The sequence below is a fragment of the Nothoprocta perdicaria genome, unplaced genomic scaffold (genome assembly GCF_003342845.1).
Source record: "Nothoprocta perdicaria isolate Ctin4 unplaced genomic scaffold, notPer1 scaffold_56, whole genome shotgun sequence".
Classification (NCBI taxonomy): domain Eukaryota; kingdom Metazoa; phylum Chordata; class Aves; order Tinamiformes; family Tinamidae; genus Nothoprocta; species Nothoprocta perdicaria.
The window spans coordinates 48874-68877 of NW_020455821.1; the positions used below are offsets into that span (position 1 = coordinate 48874).

General features: G+C 41.9%; 2 protein-coding genes across 3 annotated transcripts in view; one reads left to right on the forward strand and one right to left on the reverse strand.

Moving 5' to 3' along the window:
* Nucleotides 1-1128: 1128 nt before the first annotated feature.
* Nucleotides 1129-12546, forward strand: LOC112955388. 2 transcript variants are annotated; one of them, XM_026048682.1, is made up of 9 exons: nt 1129-1227; nt 2605-2691; nt 2924-3157; nt 4948-4970; nt 5706-5851; nt 6807-6892; nt 6990-7091; nt 7961-9762; nt 11652-12546. In XM_026048682.1, the coding sequence occupies exons 1-8, from the start codon at nt 1129-1131 to the stop codon at nt 9743-9745; spliced, it is 2562 nt and encodes an 853-aa protein (XP_025904467.1). In that variant the 3' UTR covers nt 9746-9762; nt 11652-12546. The 2 variants fall into 2 exon arrangements, with proteins under 2 accessions (XP_025904467.1, XP_025904466.1); XM_026048681.1 differs by lacking the exon at nt 11652-12546 and having other exon boundaries at nt 7961-9984.
* A 970-nt stretch (nt 12547-13516) lies between these two features.
* The window catches only part of LOC112955361 (probable ATP-dependent RNA helicase DDX60), a 37009-nt gene continuing 30521 nt past the window's right edge, over nt 13517-20004 (reverse strand). The window contains exons 33-38 of the mRNA XM_026048641.1: nt 19507-19625; nt 18785-18932; nt 16651-16793; nt 15419-15570; nt 13815-13877; nt 13517-13706 (exon numbers count right to left, since the gene is read on the reverse strand). Of these exons, the coding sequence (XP_025904426.1) occupies nt 13607-13706; nt 13815-13877; nt 15419-15570; nt 16651-16793; nt 18785-18932; nt 19507-19625 (725 nt within the window). The 3' untranslated portion in view covers nt 13517-13606. The remainder of the gene's footprint in view (nt 13707-13814; nt 13878-15418; nt 15571-16650; nt 16794-18784; nt 18933-19506; nt 19626-20004) is intronic.

Here is a 20004-nt window from a genome sequence, read left to right on the forward strand (position 1 = left end):
GCTTAGCCTAAGGCAGGGCTTTGGAAGGAAGGGAGTTGGGCTAAGGAGAAAGGCAGAGCTGGGGTACGGTGGGACAAGTGCTGCCCAGGTGTGTTACCCTTAGCTCAGCTTTAGGGGCCCTTTGCCCCGCAGTTGCGAGCCGTGTCGCACCGCTGCGGAGCCACTTCTTCTTAGCGCTGCGCCTTTGCACGCGGGAATTCAGAACGGCCGAAACGGGAGGTGACGCCGCGGCGCGGGCRCGGAGCCTCCCGGGGCGCAACCCCCGCCCCTCCTTGCGGCCGCGGCTSTAACGGCCGCAACCGTCGCCCCTCCGGAAGCACCGGGGCCCCGCCCCTGCCCCGCCTGTGACGCCGCGCGCGCTCCCCGTGTCCTGATTGGCAGGCACCAGTGTCAGTTTGATGCGCTCCCCAAATGGCAGCGGCGAAGGCGGCCTTTCGCCCCGCCCTCCTGCTGCCGGCTTCCCCTTCCTGCCAAGTTCGGCGGTGGCGGTTGAAGTTCGGAGGCGGCGGCGCTGCGGGTTCGCGCTACCCGCTAACGGCTGGGCTGGCCGTTCCGCGGCGGGGCCCGCCGCCGCCCCCCTCCGAGCTGGAGGCAGCGGGGCCGCGCGGCGAGCCCAGCCGCGGCGCTTGCGAGGCGGGCTGCGGGGAGGCGGCGCGGGCGCGGCCGCCCAGCTGCCTGCCGCAGATGGAGGCGAGCCTGACGTGCGCCGTGTGCCTGTCGCTCTTCGAGGAGCCCGTCACGCTGCCGCTCTGCTCGCACAACTTCTGCCGGGACTGCGTGCTGGAGTGCCTCGCCTCGGCCGAGGCCGCCCGGCTGCAGCAGCAGCGCGGCCAGAGCCAGGCCCGCCTCGCGCGGGGAGGCCCGGGCCAGGGCGGCGGCGCTGCGGCCGGTAGTCGCGTGTCGTGCCCGCTCTGCAGGAAGCTCTGCCCGCTGCCCCGCGGCGGTGCCGCCGCGCTGCCCGTCAACACCACCTTGGCCGAGGTGGTGAAGCTCTACCGCTCCGGCACGGCGGGCGCCGCCAGGGCGGCCGAGGCGGAGCAGGGCTCGGCCGCCGGCCTCCTCTCGCCGCTGCCGCTCGGGGGAACGTGCCAGAAGCACCCGAGCCGCCTGGTGCAGCTCTACTGCCGCATGTGCCGCCAGGCGGGCTGCGGGCAGTGCGTGTCCGAGGAGCACCAGGGCATCTTCCACTCCGTCAACCTCATCGACACGGTGTACCAGGAGGAGAAGGTAAGCGCGCCGCTCGCGGGACTCGGCCCCGGCTCCTGCTCCGGGAGCAGCCCCCCCACCGGCCCCGACCTGTTGTTGGGAGACGCGGTGGGAGGCAACGAGGGGCTACTTTGTTACAGATTCTTTGACTTCCTCTCTAGGTAATTGGGATGAGAGATAATCGCCTAACTAAACATAAGTAAATAACAACTTAATAAGCGTGTAACATATACTTCCCAGCAATTGGCAGGCCTACTAGAATTTTGGGGTTGAGGTATATTTATAGTAGGAGAAGAGATTTTTATCCACATAGCTAGTGTTCTGTTCAAGTGACCTGTTTGCACCCTGCTTAGACTGAGTGCTGGGTAGCATGTCAGAAAGCAGTTCTGATGCCCAGTAACAAAACAGTGCTAAAGAGGATAGGTCTAGTGGCTATTGTAGCTAGGAAAACAAGCCAGTGATGATAAAAAGTAATCAGCCCTATTTTAAAAGGCTTATTAAATTACATTTACCCTTGATGTAATTCTTTACTGACCAGGGCCGGAATTGGAGAATGTAGTTTATGTCCTTAGTAAAGCATAAAGGTGAGGTTGTTTGTTTTCCAGACTTTGTTTCATACATAAATAGGGTACTAATTAGAGAACACACATTTGAGGGCAACATAAGGTTTATCATATGGTAACTAGAGGCCTCAGAGTGGTAGTGGGGTAGATTTTCTATTAACTGTTTGTGACACCTCACATATAGTTACATTTGTAACAGTTTTATATACCATAGATGTTTTCATGGAGTCCTCCACTTTTGCAATGGGCAGTTTGGTCATTAAAAGTTGAAGTACAGCATCGGCCGTTTTTAAAGACGGAAGTTACTCTTGAACTGGTTTCGCTATGTCCCCTCTCCTCCCTCATTCTGTCCCTGGAGGAACCAGGAAATAATAGCTTATGTAATAGACTGCATTTAAAAACAGAATAGCTCAGTAGTAGAAAGCTTTCCATTTTCCCACTGTAAGGCAGCAAAATCTTTCTCTGCTTTGAAAGAAGAGACTAGCTCAGGTTTGCTTGTCAAAGTGGAATGATTTAAGTGTTATAGATGCCTCCGTGATAAAGGAATTAAAAAGAAGATGGAGGGGAAACAGACTTTTGTTGCAGTTAGACAGTAATTGTGGCAAAATATTGTATTGTAGGTGAGTGTGAAAGCGTTAATTGGTAAAATAGCAAATGGAAGCTTATTTGTTGTCACAAGAAAACCTGAAATATTATAAAGTGGTGATTTGTGTCACTGCCTTTGTTTATATGATATGCAAAATATCCCAAGATAATGTCAAGATAGCCAGAGAAATATATTAATTTTATGGGCTGGATAAAGCTGTAACAATCATTTCAATCGCTGTCTTTACAGTTGACCTTCTTCAGTAGCCTGAAAAAACTGAGAATAATCAATGAGAAGCTGACAAATGAAATTTCAAGTCATCCAAATGACACAGATGTGAGTTACAGATAATGTGTGTGTGCCTGTTTTGTTTGCTTGTTTGTTTATTTTCTAATACAGTTGGATAACAACAATGAGGTTCTTTAATCATGTAGATTAACCTCAACATGATGTGTAGGCTGGGTTCTCTCCTGTGGTTTAGACACATTCTGAGCTTAGCTAGGGACACGTCTCTAATGTAGGCTTTGCTGCTGCAAATTCATGAGCATTTTCATCCTCTTGCTTCTAGGTAATGCTAACCAATGAAGCAGAGGTAATTGCACTGGAATTTGGAGAGATTTTCAAGACTCTGGAAACAAAGAAAAAGCAATTACTGGAAGATGTTGAAAGCCAAAGAAGTAAAAAAGAGAAAGAATTTCAGATTTGGAAGAAAATGAAGGAGACTCACAAGAAAACCATTGAGAATTTTTTKAAGGATTGTGAGAAGCTTGTTCATGAATGTGACCCTCAGTGTTTCCTGGAGGTAATAGCCTTTCTATTGCTACTAGACATMATTTCTGTAATCCTCAAAATGTCATGTAGAGCCTGATGCCTTATAGATGATTATTGTAATGAGTAGATCAGAGAAAGCTAGTCTTTGGTGTTTAATTTGAACTAAAATAATTTGACATTTTATACTTTTTCATAACATGCTTTTTTTTTTTTAATTTTGACCAAGTTTTAAAGCTATTCCTTGTAATTAATGGGTGATAATGGGATTTASTTGTGCTTTCTGCATTCTTTACATTAAAAATGATGAATTTGACTKTATAGCTGTGGCTGTAATGCTTGCTATATTATGCTGCCAACTCTGAAAGTAAGCTGGCTTGATGGGAGGGAGTTATTTCTTAGTACTGCTGTTGATGTTGTCTTACATTTATGTTCTTGATGATGTTTATTTTCAAATAATCTGTACTTTGAGCACTTTCGTCTCCTTAAATTTGTGAGATGCTAAAACTTTTCAGGGGGATTACTGGAGCTAGGATTGATAATTTTCTGCACTGCATAGTGGAATACCATATTAAGTATCTGATTTAATGCAACCCAAGGGTTGAGTTTTACCGATTCAAAAAAAAACTACTGTAATTTTTGCCTTGAGGTGTGCAGTGCAGAAATACTAGCTTCTTCAAAGCCAGTTTTAAGTACTAAATCAGATATCTTACGTGCTCCTGTATAATCCCCTGGAAGCCTTACTCATTGTATCAAAAGGGACCGGAAAGACAAATGTTGTTTAATGAGTTTTGAGAAGTGCTAAAGGAATGAAAGACAGGCTCAGTCATTGTGGTTACTGCAGCTAGGATAGACTTTTGATATGACTCTAAAACAGCTACATTGTTATGTCTAGCAGTGTAGCTGCTGTTGTTTGGGTCTTAGTGCTGCTTTCAGATATGGGTCTAAGAAACACCTGAATTCTGTGCTCCTTTTTTGTGTTCTCTGCCAAGAGACTGCAGTGCATCGCTACTTCCTGCAAATGGTTTTTAGACTCCTCAAATAAATGAGAAGTACTTAGAACTTGACTAAGTAACTCAAATTTGTTGGAGAGGGCAAATTTCAGTTTCGGGTGGAAGTGACCCCCATCTATAGAAGAAGTGCCCTCAATACAGAGATAGGAACACCTCAGGCATAACAACTTTTTCCACCATATCAGTACGCAACTGATTTTGATGGGGTGTCTTCATTAGGATTCATTGTAGTGAGGTCAGGGGAGTCTGACAGGGAAGGACGTAGTCTGTAATTTAGGGGTATTACCTGTTCTTTATGAGGTTGTCAGTTGAGGAACTGTAAAGTACATTTTGTACTTCTGTGATTTGACTGATCTAAAACTAAAAGATGGCTTTTCTTTTAAATCTCAGAATAATAGTACCCTGAGACAGTTAGCATACTTCCCTCAATAAGAAATGCTAAGTAGTTCTTCATTTGAATACTTAGAAATATTTGACCCTCTAAAATGCATAAGGTGACCATTTAGTTTATGGCTTATGCATGGAGGACTTTTCATTGGCTCCCAAGAAATCTTTATTCCTCAACACAAAACAGAGTAGGTGATTCTCCCCTGAAAATAACTATCTTTTATGTGACTGGTTTTATTGCTTTAATTTTAAGAGTTTGTGTATGTTAATATATATGCACACGTGTGTATGTATATGTTTATATCTCCTGTAGTTCTGTGAAATCAAGGCAGGTAATTTAACTTAAGTATTTTAATAAAGCAGGAMTCTGCTTTTGTAAACTCAGTGACCAAACTTATCTCTTAAATTCTTGTTTTGTTTATAGGTGGCCTGTGGCTTGAATACAAGGTATATATGTCTTTGTTTTTAACTTTGTTAATTTTCTTGTAATTTTTTTAAGATTAGAAGAACAGTTATTTCAAATATGGCTATAATTATCCACTTAAATATAATATTTTGTAACTTATTGCAAAAAAAATCATGTCAAATTTAATGCTTGTAGATCTTTGGATGCTCATGCAGCGAACTTTAAGCAATGTGTGTCTATGATTTGTGATCTGTTATCTGGGATAACCAGCCTATTGAATATCAATTCTTGAATCAACTTACTGGCAAAAACTGTAGTGCAGGAATTCATAAATACAGGATTATTGTGTGCTGTGCTTAGATACTATATTTGACCTAGAATCAGGTCTGCCAGAGTGTATACTTCTTGTTCAGTTATAAAATATTGAAGTTAGCAGTAGACTAAGAGTGATTGCAGGGTACTTACCCTGAATGMCATATCTTTCCTTCTAAAGATAGTAATTAAACTTATTATGATTCACATGACTTCTTTTGAGAGGAGTACTGAAATGGAATTCCTTAAAATATTTTGTGGTTCAAGCTAACAGCAGCAATTTTCTCTGAAAGAGTACGATTTTGATTCACATACAGCCCATTTATGTTAAGGGTGTGCGTTAGTAGTTTGGATGACTTTTTCTGCAACTTTCATTTTCCATGAAACCTAATTCTGATTATTTTCTTTTAAGTTGGGATGTTTTTGGTTTGTTTTTCTTTTGTTTGTTTATTTTCCTTTTCCAGAATGAAAACTCAGCTTGACCTGATGAATATAGCATCCAGCTATGAGAAACCACCACAGTATGTCCAAAAGAAAATGGATATCCAGCCTGTGGTCAATGAAATCTTGGCCTTGAAGTTAATACCAGTTAATGTAGGTGCAGTTAAAGGTAGGTAAGGAGGATTAAATATAGGAGAGATGCAGGAAGGCACGTTAGGAACTCAGTTTGTGGAATTCCCTGCTAATAAATGCTATAGATGGCAAAAGTATGCCTGAGTTCAAAAAGCATCTGAACAAATCAATAGAAGACAAGCCCATCAAGGCTTCTAAACAAATTGTCTGGATGTGTTCTGTGTAGAAAGTGCTTTTTTTTTTTTTTTTTTTTTTTGGTGGCAGAAGTTTCACTTTAACTTCTTTTAAAAAAAAAAAAAAAAAAAAAAAAAAAAAAAAAAAAAAAAGCCAGCCTCTATGACTGTTGTTAGAAACACAATATTGAACTAGGTGAATTCTTGTAGCGTAATACCACAGTTGTCTACCCTGTAATTAAATTTCATTTTGCCTGTAGGGTAAAAGAATGGGTGCCACATTATGACAGGCCTCTTAAGAGAGATAGATCTCTTAAGCGGGCATCTTGTTTTGCCTCACAAGTGTTAAGTGCTAGAGTCTTTGTTGCTTAGGGTATTCAAATTTTGTTCTTAATTGGAATGTATATTTAGTTGCACAAGAACATTTCAGAATGCAAATACAGGAATAAAATTATTTCAGTCACGCATAGGACTTTGAACAGTGCAGCAAGAGCTTTTTGTCTTTTGTGGGATGAGAGAGCAGGGTTAGTCTTTTTATAATGTAAGTACAGTATTAATTATATAATACTCAATGCCTCTTGTTCCATTTTATATCCTATCTGCGGTTTATATCTTATTGCCTGATATCTTACATATTTTGAAAATATCTGCTGAGCTTTGTATCAATGTAAGCCTCCTATTAAATTAGTAGCACATTGATTTATAAAAACTGTGTTTTAGTCACAGTTTTGTGTCTAGAAAAATAATTGCTTTTATCTTTTCATATTTGGATGCTCTCCCGTCTTTATTTTTCCCTTCTAATAGATCTACTTTCTGCAGGAAATGAGAATTCAGCCAGCAATACTGTATTTAAAAGTAACATCAAGCAATGGAAAGACCAGAAAAGCACCCCCAGCACCTTTCGTGTAAGTCCCTCTCTGTGAGGTTACAGTGCTGTGTACTATCTTGTTTTGTGTTTTATATCAAAATGGTCTATAGTGTCTGATGCAAAACATCTTTCAGCCAGTAGCAGGACAGGAGGAAGCGCTCGCAGATGGTGGTCGGATCTGTACTCGTCTAATGTCAATATCAGAAATGTCAGCATTTCAAAATATGAGCCATGAGGTAGGACTCACTATCTTTTTTAAGTATGACCAAGTTATTAATTGTTAAAATGAAACTTCCTAAATATGCTTTTTTCTTTTTTYTTTTTTTTTTTTAAACACACTTTTTCTCCCACTTTTATTTGGAGACAGGTGCCCTTCCAATTCTAGAATGTAAATCTGATAAAGTTACTTAGGCTTCCAGGTTTTTTTTTTCCCTTCCAGAATACTAGAATTTGATACCTTGTGACTTAAAATGCATATATTTCAATGTCACTTGCCCAGATGCATCTGTAGCTTTCTAATCCAGATATGATTCTCTGTTGTTYATTTGAGCAGTAAGTAAATAATTCTTTTTGAGATAAGAGAATTTGCTCTTCTACCTAAATTCCTGAAATTTCAACCTGAAGGTGGAACCAGTCTCTTCAGTTGCACTTCCTGTGATGTAGTCACACATGTATTTCAGTCCCATGTGGGTGGTTCAGTATGTTTGTGCAGGGATGAATCTTAATCCCACTAAAATTTGTTTAATCAAATACTGCATTGTTTTCAGATGGGTATTATTCCTGACAGAGCTTGAGAATTTGTCATTTAATGTAACTCTAAACTAGTGTTTTTAAACTTTTTTGGCTTTGATAGTCATCATCTGAACTTTACTCTCTAGTTTACTATTTCAGTTTTGTCATTAGGATTGTGTGAGTACTGTTGGTTTTGATTTTTTTAAGATTCTTTTTCTTTGATTTCTATTGACTTCTAGTAGCAATAGAGAAAAAAGCATAAATGGTACTAAGCTTGCAAACTGCCTTTTTATCTTAGTATTGTTCATAACTCTTTTACAATTTCTGAGTCCGTAAATGCTCCATTTAATGGGAATCATCTTTGTATTTCTAGGAGCTACGTTACAAATACTACATGGAACATCAGAAGGTACCTCATGAGCTCAAGACACAGACTCTTGCTGCAAATAAAATGTATAAATGTGGAACCACTGAGGCTTTGAAAAATAAGTCCTCAGGAGTTCCTCTTGTATCTTTGCCTTCTAAGGCAAATAATCCAGAGAGAATAAAAATGGGAAGCTTGCAAAGAACAGATGGGCTTGATGAGATGAGCTTTGCCAGTCCTGGCAGTCACAGCATTCCATCCACGGACTTGAATTCCTCCGAAACGCATAGTGACTTCAAAGGTTTTCGTGAAAAAAGGTCCCAGGAAATCAGCACACAGGCCTTATCAGAGAGCTCTAAGGGCTTAGAAATGAAGGAAAAAACGCCAATGCAGTCGGCAGTTACGGTTTCCCATGGAGTGGATGCAAATTCCAGCACTTCGTCTGCTTTAAAACAACCTGCATCGGTACCTGCTGCTGTTCCAGGTTCAGCGTTTAATTTAGATACTGCTGCAGAGAGAGTTCCTGTCTCACCTTTTGCTTTTGGTGCATGTAACAACTCCTTACCAAGAGATATTAAAGACACAGCTACAGTTTCCTTTACAAAGAAAGACAATAAACCTATTTTTCCTACATTTTACCTAGGAAAATGTGATCCTGAGGATAAAATAGATGACCAGGATGAAGCCAGATTTTCAAAACTTAGTTGGGTAATGAGAACTACTGTTTCTGATGCTTCAATCAGTTCTAACTTAGGATCCTCAGAAAGTGAGAAACCTTTTTTTTCATTTGCCTTTGGCAGTGCAGGAAGAGATGGTTTCACAGTACCTGGAGCCAGCAATTCCTTTAAGGTTTTACCACTACCCTCTTTTCTTAACCAAGCGGAGAAGCCGTGTGACCACAAGGCAACATCTTACCTGGGAGAAAACACTGTTTCTCCAAACCAAGCTGTGGAAAAGTCTATGCCAAATCCAGCTGCCTCCCAGGAGCAAGCTGCTAACACCTCGGAGTCTGACGCTGCTGTAGCTTCTAGTACTGCGGAAGCCGGTGCTGGAGCCAGGGAGACCAGTGCTCCTGAGACCCCCCTTCATCACGGCAGTTACGTGTTCTCCTTTGCAAAAAACTGCCTGCAGCTGCCCTCGCCAGTGTTTTCCTTTGGAAGTGTTGTTAAGAATACCCCTGATTCAGGGACTTCCTCCTCGGTGCTTTTCTCTAGAAGTGGCACTAAAAAAAATGAAAAAAAGAAAACTGAATCTCCTGACAAAACGCTCTCAAATGTAGGAAAGTCAGTGCCTGCAGAGCGTACAGAGCCTGCTTCTAAACAGAGTCACCCCAAATGTGCAGATTTTTTTTTTCCCACCACCTCACCTAGGAAGGTTGAAAATGAAAAGGCAAATGCTGACAGTAATTCTTCTAGTCTGCCTTTGTGTTCCACTGCTGTTCCTGTTAAAGAAGAGACTGCCTCCTTCATGCAGCTTACTACACCGCCAAAACAAGAAATAAAAGGTGAAGAGGACAGAGTCGCTGCTGCAAGCTCCTGCTGCTGTGCCAGCAAGGAGGAAGGTGAGGCCGCGGCGCTTCCCAAGGAGGCTTGCCCTGTTCCTGTGCCGCGCGGCAGGGCGTTGGCGGGAGGCGCTGCGCTTCCCGTGCCTGAGGAGAGAGGGACAGCAAGCGAGACCGACTCGGACACCGAGGAGCTGAGCCAGGCATCCACCTCGAGCGGTAACAGCAGTGCCTCGGAGTACTTCTCTGTGGCGGAAGACAAAATATCTGCTCGAGGGAAACCAGAGACGTGAACTGAGTGGAATGGAAGATAACTATGCTTAAATGAGCATGAATTAAATAAACGCTACATAACGTAAAGTGGGGATAGCCTGTGGTTTTACAGCTCTTGCTTTCCATAATTCTTGCCAGTTGAGGTATATTTGTGCTAGAAACAACTGCTATGACCCTTCAGTAAAGTATTTTTAATGGTACAAACYTCAATGGAGGAAACGACCACAACTGCCCCATGCTTCTAAGGACGGAGTTCAGTGGTGGGTCCTGGCTGACTGGGAGGCATCCCGGGGCCGTGGGGCGGAGGCAGCCCCCGGGCAGGCTCAACAGGCTCTGTCCCACACGGTGCAGCAGGCCAGCCCCACGCCACCACCGCACGGAAGGGGCCGGGCATGGGCACGGCGGCCGCCTGCCTGGGGAGCAGGCTAGGGGAGCCGCACGGCAGCGTAGCCCAGCGACGGGCACGGAGGGCCTGCACTGCTGGAGAGCTGCTTGGCTGCATCCCGCCTCGCCTTTGCTCCGGCTCTGTGCTCTGCGTGGTGCGGACCGCTGGTACTTAAATTGTATACATTCGAAATTGAGGCACTATATAAATGTTCTTGTTATATATGAGGGATGGCTGTTGGTTACGCTTGCAAAATGCTACCTGCTACTGAAAGTAATTGTCAAACAGGGAATTTTGAGTGTCCTTTTTGGCAGTAATTGTGTAAACAGGGAACAGACACTTGCATTAGGAGAATATAGGCGTTAACAGAATCTCTATCAAGTTAGTTTTATGATAGGGAAAGAAAAGCCTTTTTGTTTGTTTGTAGAACGCGTGAGAATGAAAACACCATTCTTCCTGATTTTTTTCTAAACTATTTAACTGCATCCAGAAGGTACTTCTTTAGCTATTAAGCATGTGAATGATAGTACTATTTCAGACCAAAGTTCTGCCTTAATTAGCACTCGGGGCTCTAGTAWGACATAGTGTTGGGTTTTTAATAAGTAAACAAGTCCTATATTAGGCAGATATGTCAGCCTCGTATTACACCCTAAATGCTGAAGCACAGTATCTAGCACCCATTCAGAGTCTTTCACTGGTAACTAGATATTCTTCATTTATTTTAAAAAAAAAAAAAAAAAAATTAATATTGAACTCAGTTTGAGAAATCACTTCAATATCTGCAAGGCTTGCGGTCATATTTATTATAATGGAATACTTTAGAAATAGTACTCTTATTTTGGGAAATACTCATCTAAGTTTTATCTGGCTTGTGTTAAATTCTTGCCCTCAGTTTCTCTATAGCAGTGCATTTCATTATTAAATGTGCAGGAAAAAAATTTCTGGAGTTTATTAAACTCACTAAACTTGCCTTGGTGTCTTCTGTTACAGTAAGGAAGGTAGCAAAAATTCTGTTTATTATTGCTAGTTTTATAGAGCTTTACTGCAGTTCAGTCTTGCGATAAGAATTGTTTGTACCTCTAGATATTCATAACAGGTTTCTCAGCCTAAGTAGGAGGTGAGTCTTTAAAAGGCACTAAGCTGAACTGCCTGGAGGTTGAGCGAGATGCTAAAGGCAGAGGCCATCGCAAGAGGAGGTTGATCCCAGAACAGAGATCAAGACACAGGAGGCCCCTGTAAAAAACTACTGCAAAAACAGTGTAGGTCAAAAAGCCTTTTCTGCTACAGTGACAAACAGTTCAGAAAATTGTGTGTCATTTGCCTCCAGAGCAAGAAACAAAACGCTGGCGTGGAGTGGTTTGAACGCTCTCATGAGTTTCTCAGAATTACTTACCTTTCATGTCACTGGATCCATTTACAGACTTTTCTGAGACTTTGATAAACTTTAGATATWTTGCTGGGTAGTGAAAAGATGCTGTCATTAAATGGCGAGGCAACTAGAACAGTATATGGTAGTTTTTTTTTGTTTCTGTTTTTTACAGCAGGAACTGTTTGTATCAGCATTGACTGCGTCCTGCGTTTCAAGCGTGGCAAGCTGTCATCTGTACGTGCCTTGGTGACCGAGATCGTAGCTCGGGGTGAAGGCTTTACAGGAGAAAGAAAAATAATAAGCAAGGCACTTAACTTACAATATATTATAGTAAAACTACAGATGGCTGAGAGAGCAATACAACTTTTAATTTCTTGATATTTCACTCATCAAACTATTCACTTCTCAGTGGAGGTGATGAAGTAGTTCATATATATGTTACTAAAAGTGAAATATTCTTACATATATATATATATAAAAGAAATATTCCATTCTTCAGCATGTAAATCACTGTTATGATACCCCAAACTAGTTTGTTTTTCACRCAAGATGTTTTCCTATGGAAAAGAATTAGTAACAAAACTTGAAGCCCCTCTTGTGTTCTGAACATAGAGGCACTTTTGCTTTGGGGGAGATACAGAAGTCTGAGGTTAAGAGGCTAATTGTGAAGCATGGAACAAGTATTTTAAATAATGCCATGATGGATCAGCGCAATTGTGAGAATGATCTGGCACTGATAAACAAAACAAGGAAAAARTAATCTAAAAGTACTTTTTTTTCAATTTTGGTATATTTTCATTTTGGAGAAAAGCAGATCTGTACGTTCAAACAGATGTTTATAGTTTGAAAACTCAGAAAATACTCTAATTAGCTGCTGAAATAAGCATTCAATGTCTTCCTTTAGTCCTGTAGCAATGATCTGTGTGTGTGATGTTAGCCAAAAATATTATTCCATTTGTATCGGGAAGGGCCTAAATTAGGCTACTTCAGCTTCMGGTAGGGAATGTATGCATAAGATTTGCCTATGTGTGCCATGATTGCCACTGTTAAAAATAACCKTAGTAAATTTTATGTTCCAAACCACGTTAAAGCACCATGCTTTTGCTATTATGCTCTATTTTTGTTGYGATTTTGTTTCATACCTCTTGCAAAACGGTGGAAGAGAGAGAAGTGAGTCTATTAATGGTAGCTGAGCAACCTACGTGCCTGGCGAGGGTGCTTCCATGCACTTGGGCATGGAGCCGCCGCCAGCGCCTTCCCCTCGCAGCTCAGGGCGCACGTGAGCGGGTGGGGAGAAACTCCCTGGTCCTAGGAATGGTCCCCATCRCTTTCTTGGTTATCATCATCAAATTGTGTGTTGCACGAACAGCTGCTGTCAAAGCCTCCTTCTCCCAAGTTTTTTATCTGTGTGGATGCAGCTCACACACATCTCTAGGTGTGTATGGATGTTAGGCTGCAGGTGGACTAAAATGTACCGTTAAACCAAAGACTTCTCATGAATATATGAAAACAGTGGCAGAAACTTTTTTGTGTTCTGTTCAGTAAAGGAAATAAGAAGTGGACGTTACTAAATTTTTCTTTTATAAGGAACCTTTTGACATGTACTGCAGGAGCCCCCCCATGCTTATCTTTTGAACTCTTAACAGTAGAATATGTAAAAAGGCAACTGAACACGTCTTGAAACTGTCACCAAACTTTATTCTGATAAAAACCTTTATTTATATACTTAATCTTTGTAGGTTAAAATTGTGGAGCCATTTAAGAGCTTTCATAAATGATCATGATGGTACAAAGTCTGCTCTGTAACACAATACAAACCCTAGAGAAGAATTAAAACAAATAATTCGATAAAAATTGGCAAATTGCCTACTGAAAACTAATTGGCTGAAAGGTTTCAATGCCCTGCTAATGACAATGCATGGTGTATTCCTGCTCAAAAAAAACACCCTTAAATTTGAAAAATAACTGCAATTACCTGGTTCTACAATACATTAAAAACAATGATTTGTACCTAAAACATGCTCAAGTGGCCAAGTCTCCAAAGACAGCTGCTCTGGAGGGAAGGATGATTAGGGAGCAGCTCTCTGCAGTCACAGCTCTCCTCCTGCTGCAGCTCCGCGCTCAGGCTCACACAGCAGCCAGCTTCTTTTCATAGTTGTCAGCCAGTTTTTGGAAGGCCAGCAGAACATGATCATTGGGGTTGTCGCACAGTTCACTCAGGGAAGTTCTGTTTATTAAAAAAAAAAAAAAAGGAAAAAAAAAAGGTAGGGGTCATTTTAAATGGTTTTAAAAATATAATATACGTTGGATATTAAGAAATGCAAATTTTTCTTACGCTATGCTCTTAATGAGGAGTAGAAAATCCTTGAGGTGGCAGTAGGCATCTCCTTTGTTTAACCTTGGAAAAAAAAAATCCAAATGACTGTGTGTTTACACCATGCTGTTTCACCTKGAGTAACTCCTGTCACCTAGGTGCATATACAGCGCGTATATAGGGCCCGCAAACCTTTTTATACTGCTCCAGTAGGTTTACTGGAGAAACCTGAGCTTCAAGTCTAATTAATAATGTGCCAGAGATTAATGTTTCTGTAATTATACTAAGCCTACCAAAAGACTCGAGGATATTTATTGTAACAGTAGTGTGGAAGCGCAGTTGCAAGGGCTTGAACAACGCGAGCATCTCCCTCTAAGCCCCAAGACTTCACTGAAGGTTAGTCTGCTGGCTCAGTGCAGTAGGAAGTAGTGTAAGCTCTTCATCAGCTATGTTGGTGACCTAGAGATGACTAAGGGCCTATGGTCTGCAGAGAGGTACTGCCTCCTCACTGGAATAAAACTGCATAAATTTCAGTTTCTAGTCATAAAGAGTATTAAAAAATAACTAAGTTTGCAATCAAGATTGTACTGTAAATAACTACCCTCTGTGCCTTGATAACAGGGCACTAATGCCAAACAGTGTTACCCTGACATGTGTTCTAGGGGTTCTCTTTAAAAGACCAAAAAGGATGATACTCTTGTAAATGGTACAAGCAAAAGAGAACCTCAAATCCTCCTTGAGAAGAAAAAGAGAAGTGGCMCGATAACAAAGGTAAGAGTATTTTAAAAAAAGAATTTTTTGAAGCTATATCAAGTGCAGGAGTTTGGCAGGTTCTTTGACTTTTTTTCTGTTACTTGATTGAGGTTTATCACAATTAAAAAGACAGAAGGGTCCCTGAAATGAGAAAACTCCAAGTAATAATAGGGAAGACTGTAACATAACAGAAATGTTGGAAGCTTGGTAAAATAATAAAGATAACGGGAATGTGTGAAGGAAGTAATGTGAAAAGCAAGAGGCAGGAGAGAGTAAAAAAAGTCTGAAAACTCCAAGCTTGGAAAAGTCAAGAGTATAAGTGAGCCAGGAGGAAACAGGAGGGAAAACTGTGCCTGTGCCAGAAGCCTAATGATTAAAGATGAGATGAGACCATCCTTGACCAGCTTATGGCACTCACAGTTTCTGGTTTGGGTTATTTTTTTWAAAAACCTTTTTCTCCCTCTTTAAAGGGAGAACAATATGAGTGTGTTATGAAAACAAGCTGCTCCATGCAAGTGAAAAAAAAAAGAGGGAAGTGAAAATACACATGAAATACCGATTAAAATAAAGAATCAAGGTGAGTTTCTCTTTGCTGCACAGGAAGACATTTTAAAAGACTTTGTGCTTTTTTATAGAGTAAACAAGTATCATGCCACAAGTTAGTCAAAATAACTCTCCTATGATCCAATTCAAGATTTCACATTTACAGCACTGTTTCAGGATGCAGCTAACACTTTTTGGCTATAATCACTGGGCTTCATGTAGCCTCTTGGTTTCGTTAAAATGTGCAGCTAGTCTGCGGGTACTGAATGGCTCCGCCCTGGGCCGTGGGGCTGCAGCGGCGCGTGTGGGGCAGGAGGGGCCACACGCACCAGTTGTCCGTGTGCAGCGCTGCCAGGGAGCCGTGCTTGTAGAAGTCGAGCGCGTAGGCGTTGAGCGGCTGCCGCCTGCCCTGCTCGTCGCGCTTCTCCAGGTAAAGCAGGGGGCAGTTGCTCACGTTAATCCTAAGAGAACGTAGGATAGCCTGGGGGGGAAGGAAAAAAAAAAAAAAAAACACCTACTATGTTTTGCTGCAGCCTCTGTTGTGGCAAACCTACAACTACAGACCATGGGCCGAGAAGTTCCACATCTCTAATCCTGAGCCTCTCCAAAACTTTGACCAAAGCCCTGGTAGGATCCCSGACACAGAAGGCATGTTCACCAGCAAACTGATTTCTGTGCAGTCTTCCAGAATAACRTAACGGCTAATGAGGCCACTAGGTTTCTTGGGCTGAAGCTTTTCTTCACAGAATCACCTGTTCTTGAATAGGTTAAATATAAGTATTGGCCACAAGCAGGGATCAATGTCAGGATGAAGGAGGGCTTCCCATTTCTGGTTTCGGGAATTTCACTTTCCTATTAGAGAATGGGGGCTTGTGATAATTCCCTGCTGGTACAAAGCTCAGGCAGACGATCACAGGGATGCATACTGGTGGTTATTACATATATATTACATATATATATTACACATACATATTACATATATATATATATGTAATATATATAAATATATATATATAAATTTTATACATATATATATATTAAAAAAAAGTTACATAATACAATATATCACTATTAAGTCCTTGTAGGGTAAGAAATTTATCAATGTAATAATGGCACTGAAGGCTCACTTCTCTAGACAACTTGGGTTTACTGCCTGATGTATGAAAACAAGTTCCTGAAGTGGAGAAAAACAAGCTAGGACTATGGTTTGAAGCTGACATTTTATAGTACTCCCTAACTCATTTACTTCCCTCACAGTAAACAGGACTCAGAAGCCAGGAAGAGAGGTGCCTTTAATTTTTATATAAAGAAAACTCTTTCATTRTTTACAGCCTGTTCTTTCCTATATCCATGTATTCCGTGCTCCTTTCATGGTGATAATCTAGTGCTACTCAGTGCTGTTTTTCTTATTTTTAGATTTTTCAGGTGTACTTGTTTCTCATACAGACTGACCATCACGTCAACTGCCTTCACGTCAGCCAGAGGCAAGACGGCTGCAACAGACACTGTTTCTATTAAAAGGCAGGACAATTCACCCCTCTCCCCCTTCCCCTTAACTTACTTGATTAACGTTGGCTGCTTGCAGCAAGTCACCATCACTCATGCCAGACAAACATGCAAAGGGGGAGACGGCGGCTACGCTTTTGGCGCTGTCCATCAGGTGAGATGCTAGCTCAGAGCCAGGCCAGTCTCTACTCGTAAAATCTAGAGGAGAATTTGGAAGGACAGGGTAAGCAATGCACCCCCCTGCACCCCTTCACCAAAGGCTCTTACAAGTAAGCAAACTGCAGCTTGCTTAGCTAATGATAGAAAGCAGAATCATTCATTCGAACTTAAATCATTCCTGCTCGGCTTGGTCTTAGGAATCTCTAAGAAATTGATTCCAGTATGTAAGAACTTTCTAAGAGTGAAAACAATTATGGCTAAAGCTCTTCCCCTGTAATTTAAACCTCTCTTTTCTTGCCTCATCCCTGTCCAGAGTTACTCCAAAAAAGTGCATTTTTCTGTCTGAAGACTTCTTTTTCCTTCTTTTTCCTTTCACCTTTTTTTYCCCCCATCTTCTATTCTGTCCTAGGCTCAAGGAAGTGGTTCAATCTGTAGTCACGGGCTATATCACCTAACTGTTTCTGCTTTGTTCTCCCTGGTGCGTCTCGGTCGCAGCTGCGCCGGCCAAGCAGCCGCGTGACACAGCCTGCACCCCGCACCAGCCTCCCACGTGCTTCTCCTTCAGATGGAAGAGCCACAAATTACTTACTGCCACAAATTCCTCAGGACTTGGACTTGTCTTCACTAAGCTAGTTTTTTTTTCTAAACTGTTGGTGATGCTTTTAATCCTTATGCRGAAGCCTCTTCTGCTTTGTGTTACGGTAAGCTTGCTGCAGGTGCATCCTTTACCCACTGGTAATTACAGCTCAGAGGCTGACACTTTTTTTCCCAGACTCGCTCCAAAGTTGTATCAAGTAAAAAAAATTGTCTTCTGGCTCTTGAACTACAGGCTGGCTGATCATGCTTTATGTTTGCTTTGATTCTAATGGAATGTATTTACTACTTGCAAAGTGAAACAGCTTCAGCAAAATGGGGACACTATCCCCAAGCCTGTCTCTGGCACCATTTATTTAACAGGCAGAGGAGGAAATGCATTTTCCATGGCTCAGATCCTGTCTGAGAGTAATAGCAGCAGCACTGCCATGGCAGCGTGGGCACCCCGTGCCCGCAGCGCTCACTGCACGGAGCGCAAGCAGCGCGGCCGTGGGAGCTCGCGTTAGCTCTGCGCACGCTGAACGCCCCACTTTGGCACTTGGCAGCCTCTGCTTTGCTCYCCTGTCTCCAGTGTAACCCTCCTGGCACATCCAGCCCTTTTCCCTACGTGCCCTGGGCTTTCCACTTAAATGTACCAAGGTATGGGTGCTCACCATTATTAAAATATGAAATCTTAAGAAGAATAGAAAAGGCTGAATTTTGCTACAGAATTGCAAAGACTACAGCTATGCAGTGCTTTCCAGTGCTCTATGCTTGTATTTGGTAAGAGGAAAGAGCAGTTTGCAGAAACTTTTCTGTGTTTCTCTTCTAACAAGGATSTTTCTGTTCTTCACTGAGCTGATTCCCCAATCACGTCAGCAAAGCCATGTAATCCTAGCACGGACCAGCTCTATGGGCCTGAGGCAGCCTTTCCCCGCTTCAGCTTTAATGGTTTTTTTCACATTAGCGGTTGTCGATTCAGTCATCACTTACAAATAATCACAATTTCACACTCAGCTGAAACTATAAAAGTAAGAAATGGTAAAGCTAAGTAACAASAGAAGTTCATGTCAAAGCAGCAGCTTGGAAAATGAGGGCCTTAGAATATGCAAGCTACACCCCAAAGGCAGGTTAGTCTCACCTAGAACAATATGAAATTTGATGGAGGGTAACGTTATTAAACTTACTATATTTAGTTATTTTCCATTTAAAAAGAAACATTTTTTTTTCTCAAAAAATGATAAAAGAAGAACAATTAAATCGATCCTTTTCCTCAGCACTCTTATCATATACAATATAATTTATCATGCTTACTGTAAARTAAAAGGGAACTAGAAATTGTATCRCAATAGCATGTCTGTATTCACCATTTTTCCTTACAAAACAGTGATTAATCAAACCTTCTCCACGTAACCAAGTTCAGAGATGATGAACAGCATGAACTTTTCGCTGCCTACCTGTCTTGGACAGTGGAAGTCTGTATTCGTGTTCCATATTGGCCAGCTTGGCAGCTGTTAGGAGAAAATGAGCAAAGTTTTTCTCTACTTTGCTGTTGTACTCCTGGACAGCATCTGCAAAGTCTTGTGGTAGATCTTCTAGAAAGACCTGAAATGCAATGAAGAACAGTTTGTTACCTAACTTAGGTGACATTTCTCCAAGAGTGCCAGTCCTMCCTTGGACATGACGTTAACTGGTGTCAATGCTCATCCTAGTCGCAGTGCCTGTTTTTTAAGGGGGTTAGCCCTAAGTCCACAGACTGCAATGTTCAAGTCCTTATGAAGTCGTTGTGGAACAAAATGCTACAGTTCTTTAGCTTGACACAAAATCCCAGTGGAGTGAAGAAAAAAAGTTTCTATTTGGGAAGAGATAGTTAAGTTGTATTGCATAAAGAAACCTGTAGTTCATACCTGGAAATTTTGACAAATGATTATTTAGTTAGTATCATGACAATTCATCTCTAAAATACATTTGAATAATCTGACACTTTTCTTTCAACCTCAGACTCAGCTGATTCTGTAGTGAAATATCAGCCACTTTATCTAAATCCAGTAGGCACCTTCTTTGTTATTCTACCTGCTGTACCTCCATCTTAACATCATCCMCACTGAGAACATGAAAGCCCAGACTGACTTGGAGGGGGACAACGTGAGCTACAGGGAAGAGCAGCTGCCTTCCCTACCTTGGACTGGTAAAATTTCCTGAGTTTCATGGTGCCCGCTGGAAGATACTTTCTCCCAAACAGGTTTGCTAGAACGAGCACCAGCTTTTCCATGACATCTTCTGAAAAATCAGCTGAACCTGTATCCAAAGAATGYAGAAGGAATGGAGATTAAGTAAGAAACCTTTTAAATATAATTCTCTTAGCTTAAAGCGAATCCCATGCAGGAGTCTTCCTGCCACTGTCACAAGAAAGGTGATGCAAAATAGTGCTGGATCTAGACCATTACACACAAAMATCCTCCAGGTAGATAAGCAAGCAGTTAGGCAGCTAAGCAAAGCACTCAGGGAGTGCTAGTGCACCCCGTACAACTAACTCCTTACAAAYTGATGCTGTTTTATTACATGATGCCATAACTCCTCGCCTTTCAGCTCACAGAACGGACTCTGGTGCTGTATTAAACATCCAGTACTTATTTTGTTGACTTTTCTGATAGTCAGAGAGTGCTGGTCCATGTTA